General features: G+C 48.7%; 1 protein-coding gene across 6 annotated transcripts in view; it reads left to right on the forward strand.

Annotated features, from left to right (window-relative positions):
- The first annotated feature begins 1566 nt into the window (after positions 1 to 1566).
- The window catches only part of Plekhh1 (pleckstrin homology, MyTH4 and FERM domain containing H1), a 52893-nt gene continuing 35847 nt past the window's right edge, over positions 1567 to 18612 (forward strand). Inside the window, exons 1-2 of one of the 6 annotated variants that reach the window (XM_042260845.2) lie at positions 1567 to 1788; positions 11388 to 11528. In XM_042260845.2, the coding sequence (XP_042116779.1) occupies positions 11406 to 11528 (123 nt within the window). In that variant the 5' untranslated portion in view covers positions 1567 to 1788; positions 11388 to 11405. Of the gene's footprint in view, positions 1789 to 1910; positions 2011 to 6732; positions 6927 to 11387; positions 11529 to 18612 lie in introns of those variants that run through there. The other 5 variants (XM_076550934.1, XM_076550933.1, XM_076550932.1 and 2 more) reach the window with 5 other exon arrangements.

Raw genomic sequence — 18612 nt, forward strand, 5'->3', positions numbered from 1 at the left:
GCCAAATTGGTTCAGACTGGATTTCATCCTCATCTTTCAAGAGTGCCCTAAGGGATCATTGACACCAAGGTGACATTCTTCCCACCTCTCAGCTCCAGCCTTCAGTGTCGGGTCACTTGTAACAACAATCGAAAGTTTGAATGTTCGTCATTACAAAGATAAGTGCATTAACATATCACGCTTTATGTCAACAACGATAACGACAGACAGTCGTAAAAAAGGAAGTTGGATGGGGTGGCCCACAGTTTTTCAGTCCCAGCATTCTGGAAGCAAGAGTCCGGCAGACCTCCATGAGTTCAAGGCCAGGCTGGTTTACAGGGTGAGTTCCAGACCAGCCAGGACTACATAGTGTGATCCTGTCTCAAAAGAGAGAGAGAGGACAGGAAAGGGATAGACGGGAGGTGGGGGCAGGGGGAGGGAAGGGAGGAGAGGAGGGAGGGAAAACTGTGGTTGGGATGTAAAATAAACGAAAAAAATTAATTAATAAAAAAGAGAGAATGGGGAGAGGTGAAAAGAAGGGCTGCTTAATAAGTGTTAAAAGTAGACTGTAAATGCATATACATGGATATAGACAAATGCATATGAACATATAAATATGAATGGATGTGAATGAATATGTGCATATAACACAATGGATACATAAGGACAATAGTTGTATTGGGGTAGGGGTGATCTGCCAAAGGACCCGACGGGAGCAAGATCTGGTTTCCACTGCTAGCCCTCTGTATTTGAAATTCACCTTACACTCATGATTGCTTATTCAAAGCGAATAGATGAGTCTGCCCTTTACAAAATCCGGGGGTCTTGCCTATAAAGACACTTGCGCCCACCCAGTTTAACTGCGTTCCTCAGCGCCCGAGCTTTCAAAATTGTGCACGAGAATGCCTGAGGAGGGCAATTCCCCGGCTCCCCTCCCACCCACCCCCAGATTCCGATTTAAACCTGGGGTGGGGTCAGGGACTTTTCTTTGTGGGGCCTGGAGTGACTATTTCAGCACCCACTTGGAGAATCAGGCTCTGGGGGTGTTTTGTTTCTGTTCAGTCTATGGAATTGACTACCGAACCCAGTCAAAAGAAGTAGTCTTCCAAAGCAGATCCTTCCTAGCTCTTTTGCTAGGCTCCTTCATTTGCATCAAGTGTCCCATTCCCTCTGGATGTGTGATTATTACGCTGTGAGTTAAGGTACTGCAACAAGGGCTCCTTGCCTTTCTGACTCCCTGGCCGTCGCCTTTAAAATAAGTAACACATCGACAAGCCAACAAGTTCTCCTGTGAGCTGTAGTGACACGCTCCCTCCTTCGTCCTCCTCCAAACTACAAACCAGCTCTACAGACTGCAAGAACCAGGCGGTACTTTCTTACAGGTGGCTAGCCACTCGCTGGGACCTCCTTCCCGGGGCAGGGTCCGGTCTTGTGAGCATCCCGCGAGGGTCCCAGCTGTTTCGGGGGGTGGGGAGGTGGCGGCCCGCAGCCTTCGCGGCCGCCCCGGCCGCGCCCCGCGGTGGGAGGCTGCGGCTGCTGAGGTCATTTCCTGTGCCTGGCCGCGAGCTGCCCGCCGAGCGCGGTGCGGACAGAGCGGGCGCGGCGCTGCAGCCGGCGCCGGGGCCGGGCTTTGTGCGGAGCTCCCGGGGACCTTCCTTTGGTCCCACCTCGGCCCGCCACGCCCACCGCGACCCCTGCTGCCGGGGAGCGGAGACCCGGCGGCCTCCGGGGACCCGGCTGGAGCCGCTGCGGGGGCAGAGGCGCGCGTGGTGGCCGGGGTCGCGGCGGGACTCCCGGCAGCTCACTCAGGTGAGCGGCCCCGGGGATCGGGGCGGGCCGGGAGGGCCGGAGGGGGTGTGTGCCGCCCGGAGTGGGCGTTCGGCCCCGGGGCGGACTGGGCTGACTCCTCGCGGCGGGGAGGGCGACTCCGGAGCAGGTGCCTCCCTACCTGGGAGCGGCGGGACAGGCGCAGGCCACCCGGAGCTCCTGGACACCCGCACTGGGAGGTGGTGACGAGCCTCCCCGCGGTAGGTAGGTCCTGCCATTTGGGACCGGCTTGATCCAGTTGCTCCTGGGAAGGGCCCCCGGGACGTACGTGCGGGCTTCCTTCCACCCCGGCGCTCGCCGCTCTCAACCCTTCCGCTCCACTCTCAGCATCTCGTCCTCGGTTGTTTCTGATGTGATTTCTGGGTGTCTCTCCTAGGAGTCTTAGGCACCAGGCTGGACTCCTAGTGACACGTCGGCCAAGCAGAAAAGAGCACAGGTTGGGCGCCGAGCGACATCAGGGGCTTTGTGTCCTAGCAGTCTTAGGAATACGTCTCCCACGGAGGGCTGGCAGAGGCAGCGGAGACCCTCCTGTGGAAATAGAATGTTCCCCCTGTTGCTCCTTCCGCATACTTCCTCCCTGTCAGGATTTTGTCTCCATCAGCTTCTACTGTGAATCCATCTCATAAAACTTCCTGACACTGACAAAGTCTCGGTGCCAGGAGAACGCTCTCGAAAGATCCTTATTTGAATTTCAGCTCCCCCACCCCCCAATGGAATAGCTATCAATTCCTCAGCACCAGACTTTGTCGACTGTCTTCTGTGTCAGATACTGTTTGGTGCAAGGCTGGAGTCGTCACTCAATTCATCCGTCTATTCACCCTTCACTGTAGAGGAGGAAACTAGGACTCAGAAAAACTGTGTCTTGCCCAAGGTTATAGTGAAAGACTGTAAAGGTCACGTACAGACAAGACTCAAATCTAAGCCGTCTAGATTCCAAATGGGATATTGTCCGTTGTCCTCCCCTAGCTGCTTAAGGGAGCTACTCAGAGCCGGGCTGTGATACTGTTCACTCTTTGGTCCCAAACTTAGGAAAATTAACTCTTAGCCTAAAATAATGTGCTACCCTTCTGGCTGAAAAAGTCACCAGCAATAGGAGAGAAGTGTGTTTCTCTCATTCCACTCGTCATGGTGTATTTTTTTCTTTTTCTTTTTCTTTATCTCTGTCTCTTCCTTCTCCCCCTCTTTTCTTTTCTTTTCTTCCCCCTCTCTCTTTCTCTCTCTGTCTTTCTCTCTTTCCAGCTCAGCCTTTCTAGTGCTGATATTACTCATCCCTCTATTATTTTCTTTATCTCTACAAGGCTGTGCATCTGTATTGAATTCTGTGCTCCTCAGAGGGTGGAGAATGCTTTATGCATGTAGACCTTAGTTAAGAGATGTTAAGATATGCAGAGATTCTCTCCCTCACTGCAGGCTGCTGCTGAGCCACCACCCTGCAGTCTCTGGATGAACCAATAAGCTGTCTAACCCTCTCTTGGCCTCTACCGATAGCTGGTTCCAAACAGATATTGTGGCCTGGCATGATGGCCCATCCCCTATAATCTCAGTACTTGGAATGGTAAGGAAGGGGGATCACTGATTCAAAGCAAGTCTACCATGTAGCAAGTTCCAGGCCAGCTTAGGCTACAGAACTACAGAATAAGACCCTGAGAGAAAAACCAAAAGCTGAAGTCTGATTTGGAGAATAGGCACTTAACTGTTGGCCGAAGTATGAATTAGGAGAGCCTCAGGGGAGAGCACTTTACAATGTACATTACTTAATCCTATGATCCCATTGCTAGGACTATCCTTCAGATATACACTGACACATATACAATGAGGCACATTCATTGAACATTCATTATAGTATTGTTTATTTTAGCAAAAGGTTGGAAACAACTCAAATGTCCATCAACAAGGGATTCTTAAATAAGATCATGTAATGGCCTCACGATAGAATGCATTAAGGTTCTTGAAAAGCCTGGGGGTTAGGGAACACAGTAAGGATGTGTGCTGAGAGGAAGCGCTCAGAGTTCTTCCGCTAAGCATCCTGAAGATAGTGTCTCAGACTGTAGAAATGGCTCAGCAGTTAAGAGGGCTTGCTGCTCTTGCAGAGGATTTGAGTTTGGTTCCTAGCATCCACATCCATGGTAACTCCAACTCCATTCCATCTGACGCCCCCTTCTGGCCTCTGAGGATACCAGCACATACATGAACATACACACACACTATATGTACTATGACTCTGTGTGTGTGTGTGTGTGTGTGTGTGTGTGTAGCATGTATATGAATGCCTGTACTCTGGGTAGCTCTAGAAAAATAATTACTGCCTAAGAACGGGGGGTGGGGGGGTGGGGGTGGGGGGGGTTGGGAAGGAGCCTTACTGTGCACTTATATTCTCTTTTTTAATATTGAAAAATAAGACAATGTAATTGTTAAAATTGGCCATGTGGGGATGGCAGAGAGCATGTTCATGGACCACATATCCTCACATGCCCGGGGAACTGCTTTGTCTATTGTTTATAGGCCGCAACATTAGCTGTCGGTTATTGGGTGCTTATATACACAACAGGGGTCAGACTCAGGTAATACTCTTTTAAATTTTCAAGGAAGTTCTGTTCGGTGTCTCCTCCCACCCCTTCCTCCCTTCTTTTTCGCTGTCTCAGGTACAGAACCCAGGCCCTCACACGTAAGTACACACAGCCCTGGAATTGCTGCCCAGCCTGCACCCCCACCCCCACCCTGGCCTCACCGTCTGAGCCCAGGCTATCCTAGAACTAGTCTCCTGCCTCCAGCTCTCACGCCCTGAGATTACAGGACACCACACCCGGATGAAATTACCTTTGTTTAAGACAAAGTCTCACCCCCTAGCACAGGTTGTCCTGGAATTTGAGGCTGTTTGTCTGCCTCAGCCTCCTGAGTGCTGGGACTGCAGCTCTGAACTACCCCGCCCAGCCTGAAATTGCTGTTTTGATGGTCAAAAAGATAGTTAAAGGCCGACAGCTTCATAGGTCTCGACTGATATCACTGTTCTCGTTTTCAAATATTGCCATCAATTTCAAAGTGGAACGGAGGACCAGAGAAGTTAAGCAGATGGATTATTCAGTGTCTGAGCCAGTATTCTGACCCATGTGGTTTGACCTCAGCTTGGGATCTTCAGTGCTATGCTGTTTGTCTTTTTGATACTTAGGTTCTCAAGGGCTAGGGCATGCTCTCCCTTTATCTCCTCAATGCTGTCTGAAGGGTGATGCTCATACCCAGTAGAGATGGAGTGTTTACACACCCAGTAGAGGTGGAGTGTTTACTGTTGGTTTGCTCAGAGGTCAGTGCTGAGATCAGAGGGATCCTGTGTCTGCTCACCATCTCCTTCCAGGTGCATCAGGAAGAGGCATGGAGAGCTTCCTTTCCCACAGTTGGCTTTTAAAAGAGCAGCACTCACTCAGTAGTCCATCCTTAGAAACTGAAGTCACATAGGCCCTCCACATCCTCATATTCTGGAAGGGAGAAGATATATCATCCTTTTCTTTCTATCTTTTCTTTCTTTCTCTTCCTTCCTCCCTGCCCCCCCCCCTCTTTCTTTCTTTCTTCTTGGCTCTCCTTACCTTCTGGTAATGTTACTAGAAGCATTGCTTTCCTGGGTCTGCAGTGACCAGACTTTAAGGCTTGCAAGATCGAAGATCTTGAACCGCTTTACCATTTCAATATTGCAAATAGGAATTACCAAAAGTTGGCTGAATTAAGTTAAATAAATCTCAGCATTTTGTGTATCTCTGACTAAATCTGCAAGTTTGCCTCCAAAGATCCCAGGGCAAGTTTGTGTCTTCCCAGTTACAGACCAAGTCCAAAGCCACCAAACTGTTCTTGGGTCTTTTCCCCCACAACCTTCTACCCCCAGCCCTTGCCTCTAGCATGCCCCTGTGGGCCTCCAAGGCTGGGATTGCTGAGCTTCAGAACAGCAGGTAGGGCTCTGGCTATCGTCTGGCTCACCTGTCAGGAACTCAGCCTTCTGGGCTCCAGTGCAAGCAAGAGAACAGGTTTTAGAAAAAAGGCCATGGGGTGATGAGGTCGCTGCCGGTGGGACACATGGGAATTTACTGTGCTGGTCTACTTCCTTCTTGTGCTGTGTCTGCTTATCCTTGAGCATCTTTCTGGGTGGAACAAGTGCAAGGACACTTAGCAGGCCAAGTTCAGTTTATTAGCACCTTCCCTTAACATCTCTCATTTTATAGCTGTTGGTCCTACCACCCGCTTCGGCCTGAAGAGCCCCCGGGGCCTTTGACTTTGCAGTAGATACCCTCACTCTAGATCTGATTCCAAACCCTTAAATCCCCTCACAAGCCAAGGCAAGCCCAGCACAAGCCCCAGCCTTCTTAGGACTTGTCAGCCTCGCTAAGGCAGGGAGAAGGATTAACCGGATCACTCGATAGTCCAGAACTATGAAGTCACGGAGCTGCTGACATGGAGAGAGCACTCCTGGAGTCTAAGGGTAATCTCAGATGTCAGGGCCAGGCGGAGACTAGAAACATGTCATTTCCAGAATTCTAGGAGGCTGATAATCTGGCATTTCCCAGGCCCCACATTACTTCTGCAGCAGTTTGGACAATCAAAAAAAAAAAAAAAAAAAAAAAGGACTTAAGTATTTAAATCAAACTCAAGTCACCAAATTTCCTGTCTCCTGCTCCCAACCCCTGGGTTTTTCTTGGGTACTTTGGTTCTTAGCCCAGACTAGAGAACGAGACTCCCCCAAGTCCTAGCCTCAGATCTGCCACTTTTCCTGTTTACAGGATGAAAAATAAAATTTCCCCAAAGGACACGGAGATTCAAACACGAAGCCTCCCAGCTTCTCCTAGTCCTCCAAGGCTCTGTTTGTCTTCACAGCAGCGATCTCAGCTCAGATAAGGCCGTGTTTTGTTTCGGTCCTTTGTCTTCCTGCTTGTTCCAGTTGGTCCCAGTCTTTTGAAGTGGGAATGGCTGGGAGGTCACAATGTCCCTATTGTCCAGGATGACACTTCTGGGCTTAGGTCATGGGCCCAGTGTGCAGAGGACCCCAGAGCCAAAAGAACCAGACAGTAGACCTATCAGTGGTGAAATTGTTCAGCCCTTCTCCCCAGGCCTACTCACATGGCCGGTGTCTGCTTGTGAAGGTTTGTGGTAGCAGAGGAGCTGAGTCTCGGATGCCTTGGGAAATCTGGGCTATAGGTTTATCTTAGTGCTAAGGCTTTGGAAAGAACTTCTCTTGTTCTTAACAGTTTATCTTACTCTTTGTGGGATCAGGAATAGAATGCCCGCCACCCCCACTCCGGCCACCACTGCCCCACTCAATCCCAGGGCCTCAAGCGTGCTAGGCAAGCAGGTGTACTGCTAGTGACCTTACCACCAGCCTCTCCATGTTTTGGGTGGTGGTGGTGGTGGTGGGGTGGTGGTGGTGGTGGTGGTGGTGGTGGTGGTGAATGGGATTCAGAACCAGAACGCCAGTCAGCCCCACTGCTGACCAGCTATGGAACAGTCTGTAGAAGTTACTCAGACTCTGTTCTAGGTGACTTTCTGTGTGTGGACAGTAGCGTCTTCCTGTGGCTTCTAAGTTGACCTGGGGGTTAAAGGGATGGCATGTGTCTGCCACACAATAAGGTCTCAAGAGGTGACAGCTGCCTAATGGGAGAGGCAGGCAGAGGTAGGGAGATCTCTGTGGGTTCCAGGTCAGCCAGGGCTACACAGAGAAACTGTGTCTCAGAAACAAAGCAAAACAACAAACAAACAAAAACAAAACAATGGGGAAGCCACCTAATCAAAGTCAGGAGTGAAAGGGAGAAACAGTACTGGTGATCAGCCACGCAGGTGACTCACTCTTGCTCCCAGGTAATATCTGGCAACAACACAGGACGTTTCTGGGAAAGGCCACATGGCTCCTGAAGAATCAGAGAAGAGGATTTCAAAACACAACACATTGTAGAAACTGCCAAGCAGAAGTAGAAAGACCAGTGTAACAGACTTCCTAGATCGACCACCCAGCTTCCCAAACCACCAGCAGTTAGGGCTCAGGTGCAGCTGAGGGTGGGGAGGGCACTTCGCAAGCGGGTGAGTCCCTAGGTTCGATTCCCAGCAACAGACACAAACACACACGCACACACTTGCTACTGTTTTTTAAAAGTAATTTAAAAAATATTTTGAGATATCATTTCCCTTTTACCTTTATTCTCTCCAAATTTGTCCATGTTTTTACGTGTGTGTGTGTGTGTGTGTGTGTGTGTGTGTGTGTGTGTGTTCCTTGTTCTGGTCACAATTGTCACTATTTTTTTTTTTATGTATTTGTGTGTTTTCCCTGCGTGTGTGTTTATACCACATGTGTGTCCACCATCCTGCTCACCCTGTGCCTCTGTCTCCAAGCTCAGGTGTCAACAGAGGCAAGAAGGAGTTGGATCTCCTGCAACTGGAATTATATATGGTTCGGAGTCACCATATGGGTGCTGGGAATTAAATCGGGGTTTCTGGAAGAGCAGCCAGTGTTCTGAACTGCTGAGCCATCTCTCCAGCCCCAAATTGTCACTAGGTTGACCAATCTTCCTTGACCCACTGTGTGGCCAGAGGGTATTTTACCATTTTCTCTGAAAATCCTATGTAACACTTAACAAGAGACATTAAAGAATACTATCAACCTAGAGCTGTTAACAGTCATTTCTTACAGTGATTTGGTATGCAGGTGACCATATATCATGGTCTGGGCCAGGCCTTATTTATTTGTGCTTGCGGCTGAGAGTACAAACAGTGGCTTGGGAGATTACCAGTCTGGATGCTGATCGAACCTTCCAGCTTTCCTCTCCTGCTCACCCTGTGCCTCTGTCCCCAAGCTCAGGCACACTCATGCCTGCTTCTTTCCTCATCCTTGACCCAGTTTTTCTTGTCTGAACTACAGGTAGGAGGCATCTGGCTAAATTCCCCTGCCTGGGGTTATGAAAGGTGGCTTTCACCAGAGGCTGGAGCCAAGCATCTAGAAGTCTCCTGGCTTGCATCTTACGACTTGATGAGAGGGGAGGAGAGAACCAGAGTTTGTCCCCAGTCAGGATGAACTGATGACAATTGGCAGGATCCCAGCTGAACAGAAAAGTGTCAGGGAAAACCAGAGCGTAGTTCCGGTCCACTCTCAGCCCACCTAACAGCCACAGAGATAGAGAGTCAGGACTGAAGTGGGAGCCAGAGCTCTGCCTCCAATTAGCGGTGTGACCTTGGGTGAACCTGTGTTTTCCTTTCAGGTTCCCTGAACACCAAGGCTCCCACCCCTCAGCTCCGTCCCTTCCCTGCTCCCCTGTCAACTGTGCATATGTTATAGTCACGGCAGGGACTCTGACAACTAGAATGGTACCTGACAGTATGGCCGTTGAGTAGAGAATTAGATGAAAAGCAAGGGAGCCAGCCCTATGTTTCTCCTCTTGCTGCAGTTGGACTAGCTCTCAAGAAAGCAGGTGACAGCAGCAAATGCTGCTGAGGATGTGGGGCAAGGGGGGCCATTCATTAGTCACCGCTAACAGGAATGTAAATGTAAACTAATGCAATGTAGAAATCACCGTGGAAGTTTCTCAAGAGATTAGAAACATGGAAGGAGTTCGTGGACTTCCACCCCTAACTGAGGAGCTATGGACAGTTTTCCTGGTAGGTGCATCGTGTTCCAGTGGATGGCTGCACACCCAGAAGTATATGAGCACCGTGAATTACAGGCTGGTTGATTTTTAAAATGTAATAAAAAAGTTAACAATAGAACTTCCAAATGACCTGGCTATACTAACCCCCGGCGCATTCCCAAAAGACCTCATGGGATGCTTGCTCATCCATGTTTCTCACTGTACTGTTCATAATGCAAAGGAAATGGAACCAACATAAACGTTCAGCTGTGGTTGATACATTGTGCACCCCAATAAACTTATCTGGGGGTCAGAGAACAGAACAGCCACAATATAAAACATAGAGGTTAGACAGTGGTAGCACTCATGCCTTTAATCCTAGCATTCCAAAGGCAGAGATCCATCTGGATCTCTGTGAGTTCAAAGCCACACTGGAAACAGCCAGCCATGGTGACTTATGCCTTTAATCCCAGGAAGTGATGGCAGAAAGCAGAAAGGTATTTAAGGCGTGAGGACCAGGAACTAGAGCTGGTTAAGCTTTCAGGCTTTTGAGAAGCAGTTTAGCTGAGATCCATTTGGATGAGGACACAAAGGCTTCCAGTCTGAGGAAACAGGATCAGCTGAGGAATTGCGAGGTGAGGAAGCTGTGGCTTGATCTGCTTCTCTGATCTTCCAGCATTGACCCCAGTACCTGGCTCCAGGTTTGTTCTTATTAAAGGTCTTATTAAAAAGACCTTTTGAAATTTGTGCTCCGTTCAACAGATGAGTGGACAATAAAAATGTGGCATATGCCAAATGGAGTTTTGTTCAGCTATAAATAAAATGTAATTATGAAATATTGATAGATCTGGATATTATTATATTAAGCAAGGTGACCTAGACTCAGAAAAACTGTCTTCTCACAAATGGATCTTAGCTTTCAGTGTGCGTGCGCGTGCAGGTTTTGAGCAAGTGTGGGTATATGCTATTATTGTAGAGCGCTGTCATCCAAAGTTTAACAGCCATCATTTCATCACAACAGCTGTGACTGTTTGCAAGTGACCCCCCCACCCACGGGGCTTGTTGACTGTTGACATTCCCACATAGAGAGAAGGGTTGGGGAGGGTCATTGGGCCCTCCCCTGAGATTCCTGAAGCTCCCTTCTCACCTCCTGGCCAGTTGTATGTAATTATGCCCTGTTTCACGCGGTCTCGTGGTGCTAGGGTATAGACAGGGATGCTCACTGGAGTGAGGAGACGCCATCTATGCAGCTGTGGGGAAGTTGGCATGCACGCTGGGGTGAGACTGCTCACCCACATTCCTGGAAGCACCCGTTTGCTGGTGCTCTGTGTAAGCCTGATAAGTTCACTGGTTTCCCAAGCTGGACTTTGGTGGAATTATCCCTCTAAGGAGGGAATTGGTGTTTGTTTACATCTCCCCAGGGAAGGCGATCCAGCAGCAGTTGTGAATGAGAAAGGGAACAAGAAAGGGGAGAAAGGTGTTGAGGGGGGTGGGGTGGGGTGGGGGTGGGGAACAGAACCACGTGACCTGAAAGTGAAGCTGGTTCCTGTGGCTCCAAGTGGGGGCAGTGGGTCGGAGAAGGAGAATGACAAAAACAATTTTTGTTTGAAAATACCACGATGCTTTGTGTGCTAATTAAGAGGATTCAAATGCTTTGTATGCTAATTTTAAAATTTAAATGCTTTGTATGCTAATTAAGAGGATTTAAAGCCCGAGAGTAACTCTTCATAGGGACCACTCACTAAAATGTATTAAAACTGTCACAAAAGGAGAAAGAAACCAGGCTCTTTTTAAGATGTCGCCGGGTTGTCCTGAAGGTGCTCAGCAGCCCGGTCCTGCAGCTGGACAGACACCCTGGGCTGGGAGAAGAGGGGACACCATCGGAGAGGTGGACCCGCCCCTTTCCCCCACCTGATTTCTCTGCCCTGGTCATCTCCTCTTCCTCCTCCTTCCCTCCCACCCCTCACTCTCTTGCCTTTCCCTTTCTCCCAGGAAGACTTGGATTTCATCATGGCCGAAGTCAAGGTGGAGGTGGCCGGCATCGACTGGCAGAAGCGCTGCCTTTCCCTGGAGACACAGCTTTTCCGCTTCCGCCTTCAGGCCAGTAAGATACGGGAGCTGCTGGCTGACAAGGTGAGTCCCTGGAGAGCGGGACATCCCCCTCACGTCAGGGCTGACTGCCCACCTCAGGTGCCTCAGACTAAAGAATGATATGGTCAGTCAGAGCTGGGTACGGTGTAGCACGGCCTTAATCCCAGCACTCAGGAGGCAGAGGCAGGCAGGGCTCTCTGAGTTCAAGGCCACTCCCAGCTTCTAAGGAATTCGAGACAAACAATTAAAATTTTAAACATGATACAATCATCTTAGTTCTCTGTCACTTTGAGTCCCTCATGGGTCACCTTCGCCATTTATTTCTTTTACTGTTACTACTGCTGTTAACATTGATTTCATTCTCACTGTGCGCTGGATGGATTTTTTTAAGAGAATGTTGGAAATCTCCGACCTCCTGCCCATCCCCTATAAGCAGATGAGCCTCAGCAAGTGCCTGATTTTCTGGGGACAGCAAACAAGGGTTGGAGTCAGCCCTGCCTGGCTCTCTACCTGCCTGGCGCTGCGAACTTCCGCCTCTCAGGCCAGGACATGATGTATACCTCTCGGTTATTTTGAGACTGGTATCTGATGACTTACGTAAGGGTGCAGACGCTAAGTAATGGAACAGGTGTTATCTGTTTAAGCTTAGGTGGGCCGGTCTACAAAACTCACCTCTTTCGTCTCATTTCTCTGGGAAGACACGTCCAAGTGGCTGGTTCCCGGAGGCACAACCTGTTGAGAGAGTGGAAACCTGCAGTTGAAATGTGTTTGTGGGGGGACACGACAGGTGATTGTCTTGGGAGTTCTGATTACGTATCAGTGTGCTTAGCTAACTCTTTCTTAGTACAAAGGTAAAGTGCAGCTCACCCTTTTAAGGTCGGTCCAAGCCGTGCGTGATTAGTAAAGCTGGAAAGAATGGAACACATGACCTGCCCTTCTGATAGCCCTACACCCGGGGGTTTGGGGAGGCAGTCAGGTGTCACTTGGGCATTCCCATGGCTGAGGCGTGGCCTTGGACGAGATTGGACTTGAACTCTTGAACCTTGGGTCTATTGGCATTGCTTTCTTAGTTCAGACAGCACTGGGTTCCTGTGGGTGCCAGCCAGGTGCTGCCAGTCGGGTGGTAAGACTTCAGGAACCTGAGGGAAAGGGTGGCAGGCCTAAGGATGGTGTGGTCAGAACCGCTTTGCCAGAATCATCTGGGGCGGGGGCTGCTTGCTAGAGTGTCTGTTCCGAGGTCACTCTAGTCCTCTTGTTCTAAGTCTCTGAGGTGCTGTTAATAATCTGTGGTTAACAGGCTCCTAGAAAATGGTTGTCACTATGAAGTTTGAGGACCTTGCCTTAGACCGTGGTATTGGGGGCGGGGGATTGGGGGGATGCTCAGACAGAGAAAATACTCAGCCAAGTGGCTGAGACACATCTCAGGGAGACGACCTCTGGAAACAGGACAACAGAGCAGCCTCAGACAAACACCAAAGACTGAAGGAAGCATTTAGGAACGCTGACGATGGAGAAAACACACTGCGAAGTGTGAGGTAAACACTGAGAAAAGCAAGGGGCTCCCCGAGGAGACACCTAGAGAGGGACAGCCACAGGGGTGCTCAGTTTTAGGACCTGAGTGAGACGAGGTGCGTACGTTCCCAGTCACATACGGTTTGAGTTTTGACGTCTTTGGAGTCAGATGAGGTTTGGCTACTTGAGCTAAAACCTGAGTCTCCTGTGTAATCTGGACTATTTATAAACAACAAGGTAGATGAAGATAAGAAACTCACCCACCGGCACCGAGAGATGGCCACAGCTTCTCAGACTGAAGGCTCTGGGAAGAACAATGGTGTACTGTTGGATTTATATAGCCGTGTGATTTAAGAACCCGAGTTCTGGGTCAAGGGTGAAACAGAAGAAACTCTAGGAACAGATTCCAAATCCCTTTGGAGGAACAAGACTTCAGTCCAGGTCACTCAGGAGCCCCAGGAATCAAAATGAGCCTTAGTGAAGACGCAATTATTACCCCAAAATGACTAGTGCCCAGGGGGAAGGGGTGATCTGAAGTTAGTAGGAATTCACATACACAAGAAATGATTGGACTTCTTATGATAGACCCATGGACAAGAGACTATAAATTAATTCATTTAAAAATTACTGACGACGGAATAAAGGAATTAAAAACTTGAGACAAGAACAACACAGCATCCAAAAGGACTAGGCAGACTTGAAAACCAGTTAGACCTCTGAGAAAGTGTTCTCACTGAAATTAGTTTTTCAGTGGATAGACTAAACATCAGGCTGGCACCACAAGATGGACTCTATTACTCGGGATCAACGTAGGGCCCTATGCATGGAAGGCAGGGGCTTTGCCCAGAAGATATGAACAGGCAGAGACACCAGAGGAAACCACTAAGAAGGCAACCCAGACAAATAAAGATACAGCGAGATTGAAAAAACAAACAAATAAAAAATACAGCAAGATATGGATGCTAGGACAATGAGAATCTGTATGTTCCAAATCACACTCTATAATGGCCATGGAGAAGACCATGAAGGAGAGGGATTATTTGAGAAGGCAGTGCCTACAAACATTCCAAACTCGATAAGAGAGGTGAAGCCCCAGATTCAGAAGGCAGAAGGAATGAGAACAGGATAAAAAAAAACTTAAACATCACTGTCTTCCGTTTTAGCTGCTTAACAGTGTGGTTGCTTTAAGACAGAACCCGCACAGCCGCTTGGACCAGACAGCTCTTGCGTCTGCCATGTGTACCTTCCCAGACAGAAGCAATCCAGCCCTGAGCTTAAAGAGGGTTCACCCTGGTGTCCACGGCCCCACTCTTCTTTTATGTGCATGATCCAGAGGTTGCATGTGTTCCTTCTGCCCAGATCCCACTGGCCGTATCTTAGTGGTTATACTCAGCATCACAGAAGGCTGGGAAATGTCTTTATTCCCAATAGCATGTGCTCAGCTAAAAGTTGGGTTTTTATTTTCTAGAGGAGAGACCCCATCGCACAACAACCAGCTGTTTCCCCCCCTCCTCCTTCCCTCCCTCTCATTTTGTGGTACTAGGGATAGAACCCAGGAACTCAGGCCTGCCAGACAAGCACTCTGCCCCCAAGTTACCTCCTCGGTCACCAGCTGTCTTTGAGTCTAGATAATAGAATAATAGAAGTGATCATGAATAAAACTAGGGTATGCATTAACTTTCAGGTCAGTACAGTGAGGAAATGGAATTAAAGAAAGTCCCATTGAATACAGACTGCAAATAGGAAAGGAAGTATAGAGAAAGGCAATCTAAGCCAGGTATGGTTGTAGTGCGTGCCTGTAATCCCAGCCCTCGGGTGGTGGAAGCAGAAGGATCTGGTCGGGGTTGGACTATGTGAGACCTCGTCTCAAAAAGCCAACGAAAGGGGAGAGGACTTCAAGAAGGGACAAAATGCAACAGTAGAAGTCAATCTAAACACATTAGTCATAGGTGACATATAAGAGATACCTATTGTAGTATCGATGTTTGAAAAATGGGAAGTATTCTAGTCAGGTGCTAGTGCCCACCTGGGACCACTGTGCTCAGGAGACGGATGAATTGTCCTAAAGCCACACTGAGGGCATCAGCTAGGCTCCAAGACCTTGGCTTTCACCTCTGCTGTTTTGTCCAGTGGGTAAAAGGTGGTAAAGAATGTTAGACACCACATTTGGGATGCTGGGAATCAAGCCCAGGGCTTTGTACATGGTAATAAGCAATGTTTCATTTCTCTTGAGTTATACTTTCAGCTTTTGCGGGTTTTTTGTTTTTAGACAGACTCACAGAGCGCAGGCTGGCTTTAAACATCTAAGTAGCCAAGGATAACCTTGAACTCCTGATTCTTCTGCCACCACTTCCCATGTGCTGGGATGACAGGCAGGCACCACCACACCTGGTTCGAGCCCCCTTTCCAAGGGGACGGTGGAGACCCAGGATGTCGTAGTTCCTAGCTCAGGTAACCCTTTGGCATGGCTGTGCTGTGCTTGAGTGCAGAAGACGTCCTGCTGCTGTGGGGCTGGCATTGCACAGTGTTGCCACGTGTCACAAGTTGCTGTGGACATGGAGAGTTGAATACCAGATTGGTGCCAAGTGCTTTTCATCAGGTTGCTGCAGCCAAGTTCACGGGAGCTTATGACTCTTAACTGCAGCTGGTGAAAGTCGAGCCCTGACAGCTGCGTAAACCTGACACCTCCTTGGCTGGCACGGCATTACAGACCCACACTAAGAGGAGAGCTGAGGACATGGTCTTAGGGAACCCTTGAGAGCAAGAGCAGAGCCCAAAGAAAGGGTGGCCTGCCCACAGAGCCAGCCCTCACGGCTCCAGGTGTGCCCCTTAAGTAAGCGTGGAGAAGCCATATCTGCTGCAGCTCATGGGAAAGTAGGCAGAGAAAGGTGACGTGTCAGCCTGATCACACCTGTGAGCACTCCAGCAGCAATGGAGAAAATCTGTTTTCATAAAAACAGAAATATTTAAAATTGTTCTACATTCAAGGCCCATGCTGGTAGTTGATGAATACAATAAAAGATACAATAAAAGCATGGATAGGTATCATGCTTTTCTCCTTAAAACACTTCTCAGTATGGTGGTGCATGCCTTTGATCTCAGCACTCAGGAGTCTGAGGCAGGAGGATTGTGAACTTGAGGATAGCCTGGGCTACATAGGTAGACTCCCCATCTCACAAACCAAACAAAAATAAAAGTTATTTTAAATTTTGTTTTTTTTTTTAATGTGTATGAGTGTTTTGCCTACATGTATGTATGTGCCTGCAGAGGTTGGAAGTGGGAATTGGGTCCCCTGGACCTGGAGTTACAATTATGAACCATTGTGTGGGTGCTGGGAATCGCACCCAGGTCCTCTGCAAGAGCAGCAGATGCTCTTAACAGCTGAGCCATCTCTCCATCCCTCAGGTTCTTTTTAAAAAGGGGAGACTGGAGAGATGATTCCAGGGTTAAGAGCACTTGCTACTTTTACAGAGGACCTGAAATCAGTTCCTAGTATACTTATCTGGCAGCTTGTTAACTGCCTGTAAATCCAGCTCCGGGGGATCTGACACCCTCTGGTAGCTTCCACAGGCACCAGGCACCCATGTGGTGTACACACATATATGTAGGCTCTCATACATTCACGTTAAAAAAGCAAATCTTTAAAGAAAATGAAAAAAAAAAACCCGGAAGTTCTAGATGTTTAAAGTGTTTCAATGTTCAGAAACTAGTTTTAGGAACCCCTTCTCCCCGCAAAAGAGGCACAGAAATGCAAGTTTCTCTTGAGTGCCAAGTGTCCAGAAAAATAATGACGGGAGGGTTGGCAGCAAAGGACCATCGGCAGCTGTGGGGCAAAGCTGCTTGCCCATGGCCAACAGGAGGTGCCTGGCTCCGGATGGCCACTCTTGCCCCAAGTAAAAACGCTCTGTCAGGAGGTAAGACAAGTTATGCCGTGGGACAGAATTAGAAAGTGTCAGACAGTCGTGGAGGGTCATAAATGTGAAGTATCACTTCCCATGAACAGCCTGTGGCTTCTGAGACACAGCACAGGACTACAGTTTAACCGTCTGGGGAACCTGTTGAGGAGACCTTCCCATCATTCAGTATTTCAATGTATTCTAAAATACTCCCAGTCTTTGCACCAGGAACTCTGTTAGAAGGACCAGGGCAGCAGGCAGGTCTTCATTTCCATCCAACAGCCATAACATGGTGTAGTTGGTTTCTTTAACTCTTTGGTCTTTGGGGGCCCACTATCTAGCTCCCAGATAGACACACGGAGACTTATTCTTACTTATGAATGCCTGGCCTTAGCTTGGCTTGTTTCTAGCCAGCTTTTCTTAACTTAAATGATCCTATCCATCTTTTGCCTCTGGACTTTTATCTTTCTCTATTTTATACACCTTTCTTTCCTTCTTACTTTGTTACTGGTTGTGTAGCTGGGGGGGGGGTTGGCCCCTGGAGTCCCCCCCCTTCTCTTCTTCTCCTTCTATTCATTCTCTCTGCCTGGCAGCCCCACCTGTCCTCCTCCGGCCTAGCTATTCGCCATTCAGCTCTTTATGAGACCACTCAGGTGTGTTAGACAAGCACAGTAACACAGCTTCAGGGTTAAACAAATGCAACATAAAAGAATGCAACACGTCTTTGCATCATTAAACAAATATTCCACAGCATAAATGAATGTATGACATTTTAGACTAATCTTTCACAACAACATGGCGAGGCTTACACCTCTGTGCAGCTCCCTGGCCTCAGTCCTCTTGAGTTGCAGAGATTTATTTAACCTGCCCAGTGCTGAAGGGAGAGTTATTTAGTACTGAGTTGGTCAACACCACTCTCCATCATCCAGCTCTTCTCTCCAGCCCCTTAGTAGAATTTTATGGGCCGGACAGCCACTTCTATGACTGTAGTATTGGTCTGTGCTGTGTGAGACCGCCTGAAGGTCAGGGAGCCCCGGGACTGGCCTAGGGCCTAGGGCTTTCTCTGGCTTGAGACAGTCCACCAGGCTCTAACTGATGCCCGAGTGGCACAACCAGCTCGCTCTCCTAGCTTGAGTTGAGAGGTTTGGTCATGATGACTCAGTTCAGTAGAGGGTGGAAAGAGGAAACAGTGGACGAACACCTCTCACGTGATGGGAGACCTGTGGGGTGTAAGCCTTTGAGTTTTCCTGGGACCTTTGGAGGAACATCCTGCCGACTGCTCCTCAGATGCAGTGGATATGGAAAGTAGCCATGTCTTTTTTTTTTTTTTCTTTCAAGATTTATTTATTTATTTATTTATTTATTAGGTATACATCATGTATGCCTACACACCAGAAGAGGGCACCAGATCTCATCATAGATGGTTGGGAGCCACCATGTGGTTACTGGGAATTGAACTCAGGACCTCTGGAAGAGCAGTCAGTGCTCTTAACCTCTGAGCCATCTCTCCAGCCCTAGCCATGTCTTCTTGACCCTAGAAAAAAGATAGACAAATGGACCAGGGAAGGACAGCCTCAGAAAAAGACCCTCAGGTCCTCAAGCATGACCTGTGGCTCTGGTGTAACTTTCCCTGTCCCTTGCTAGCAGGGCTCCTTCTCTTCCCTTTACATCTTTGCTCAAGGAAAGTGGGATTGTAGCTGAGGTGGGCCCGTGAGAAG

Source organism: Peromyscus maniculatus, chromosome 14 (genome assembly GCF_049852395.1).
Source record: "Peromyscus maniculatus bairdii isolate BWxNUB_F1_BW_parent chromosome 14, HU_Pman_BW_mat_3.1, whole genome shotgun sequence".
NCBI classification, from domain to species: Eukaryota; Metazoa; Chordata; class Mammalia; order Rodentia; family Cricetidae; genus Peromyscus; species Peromyscus maniculatus.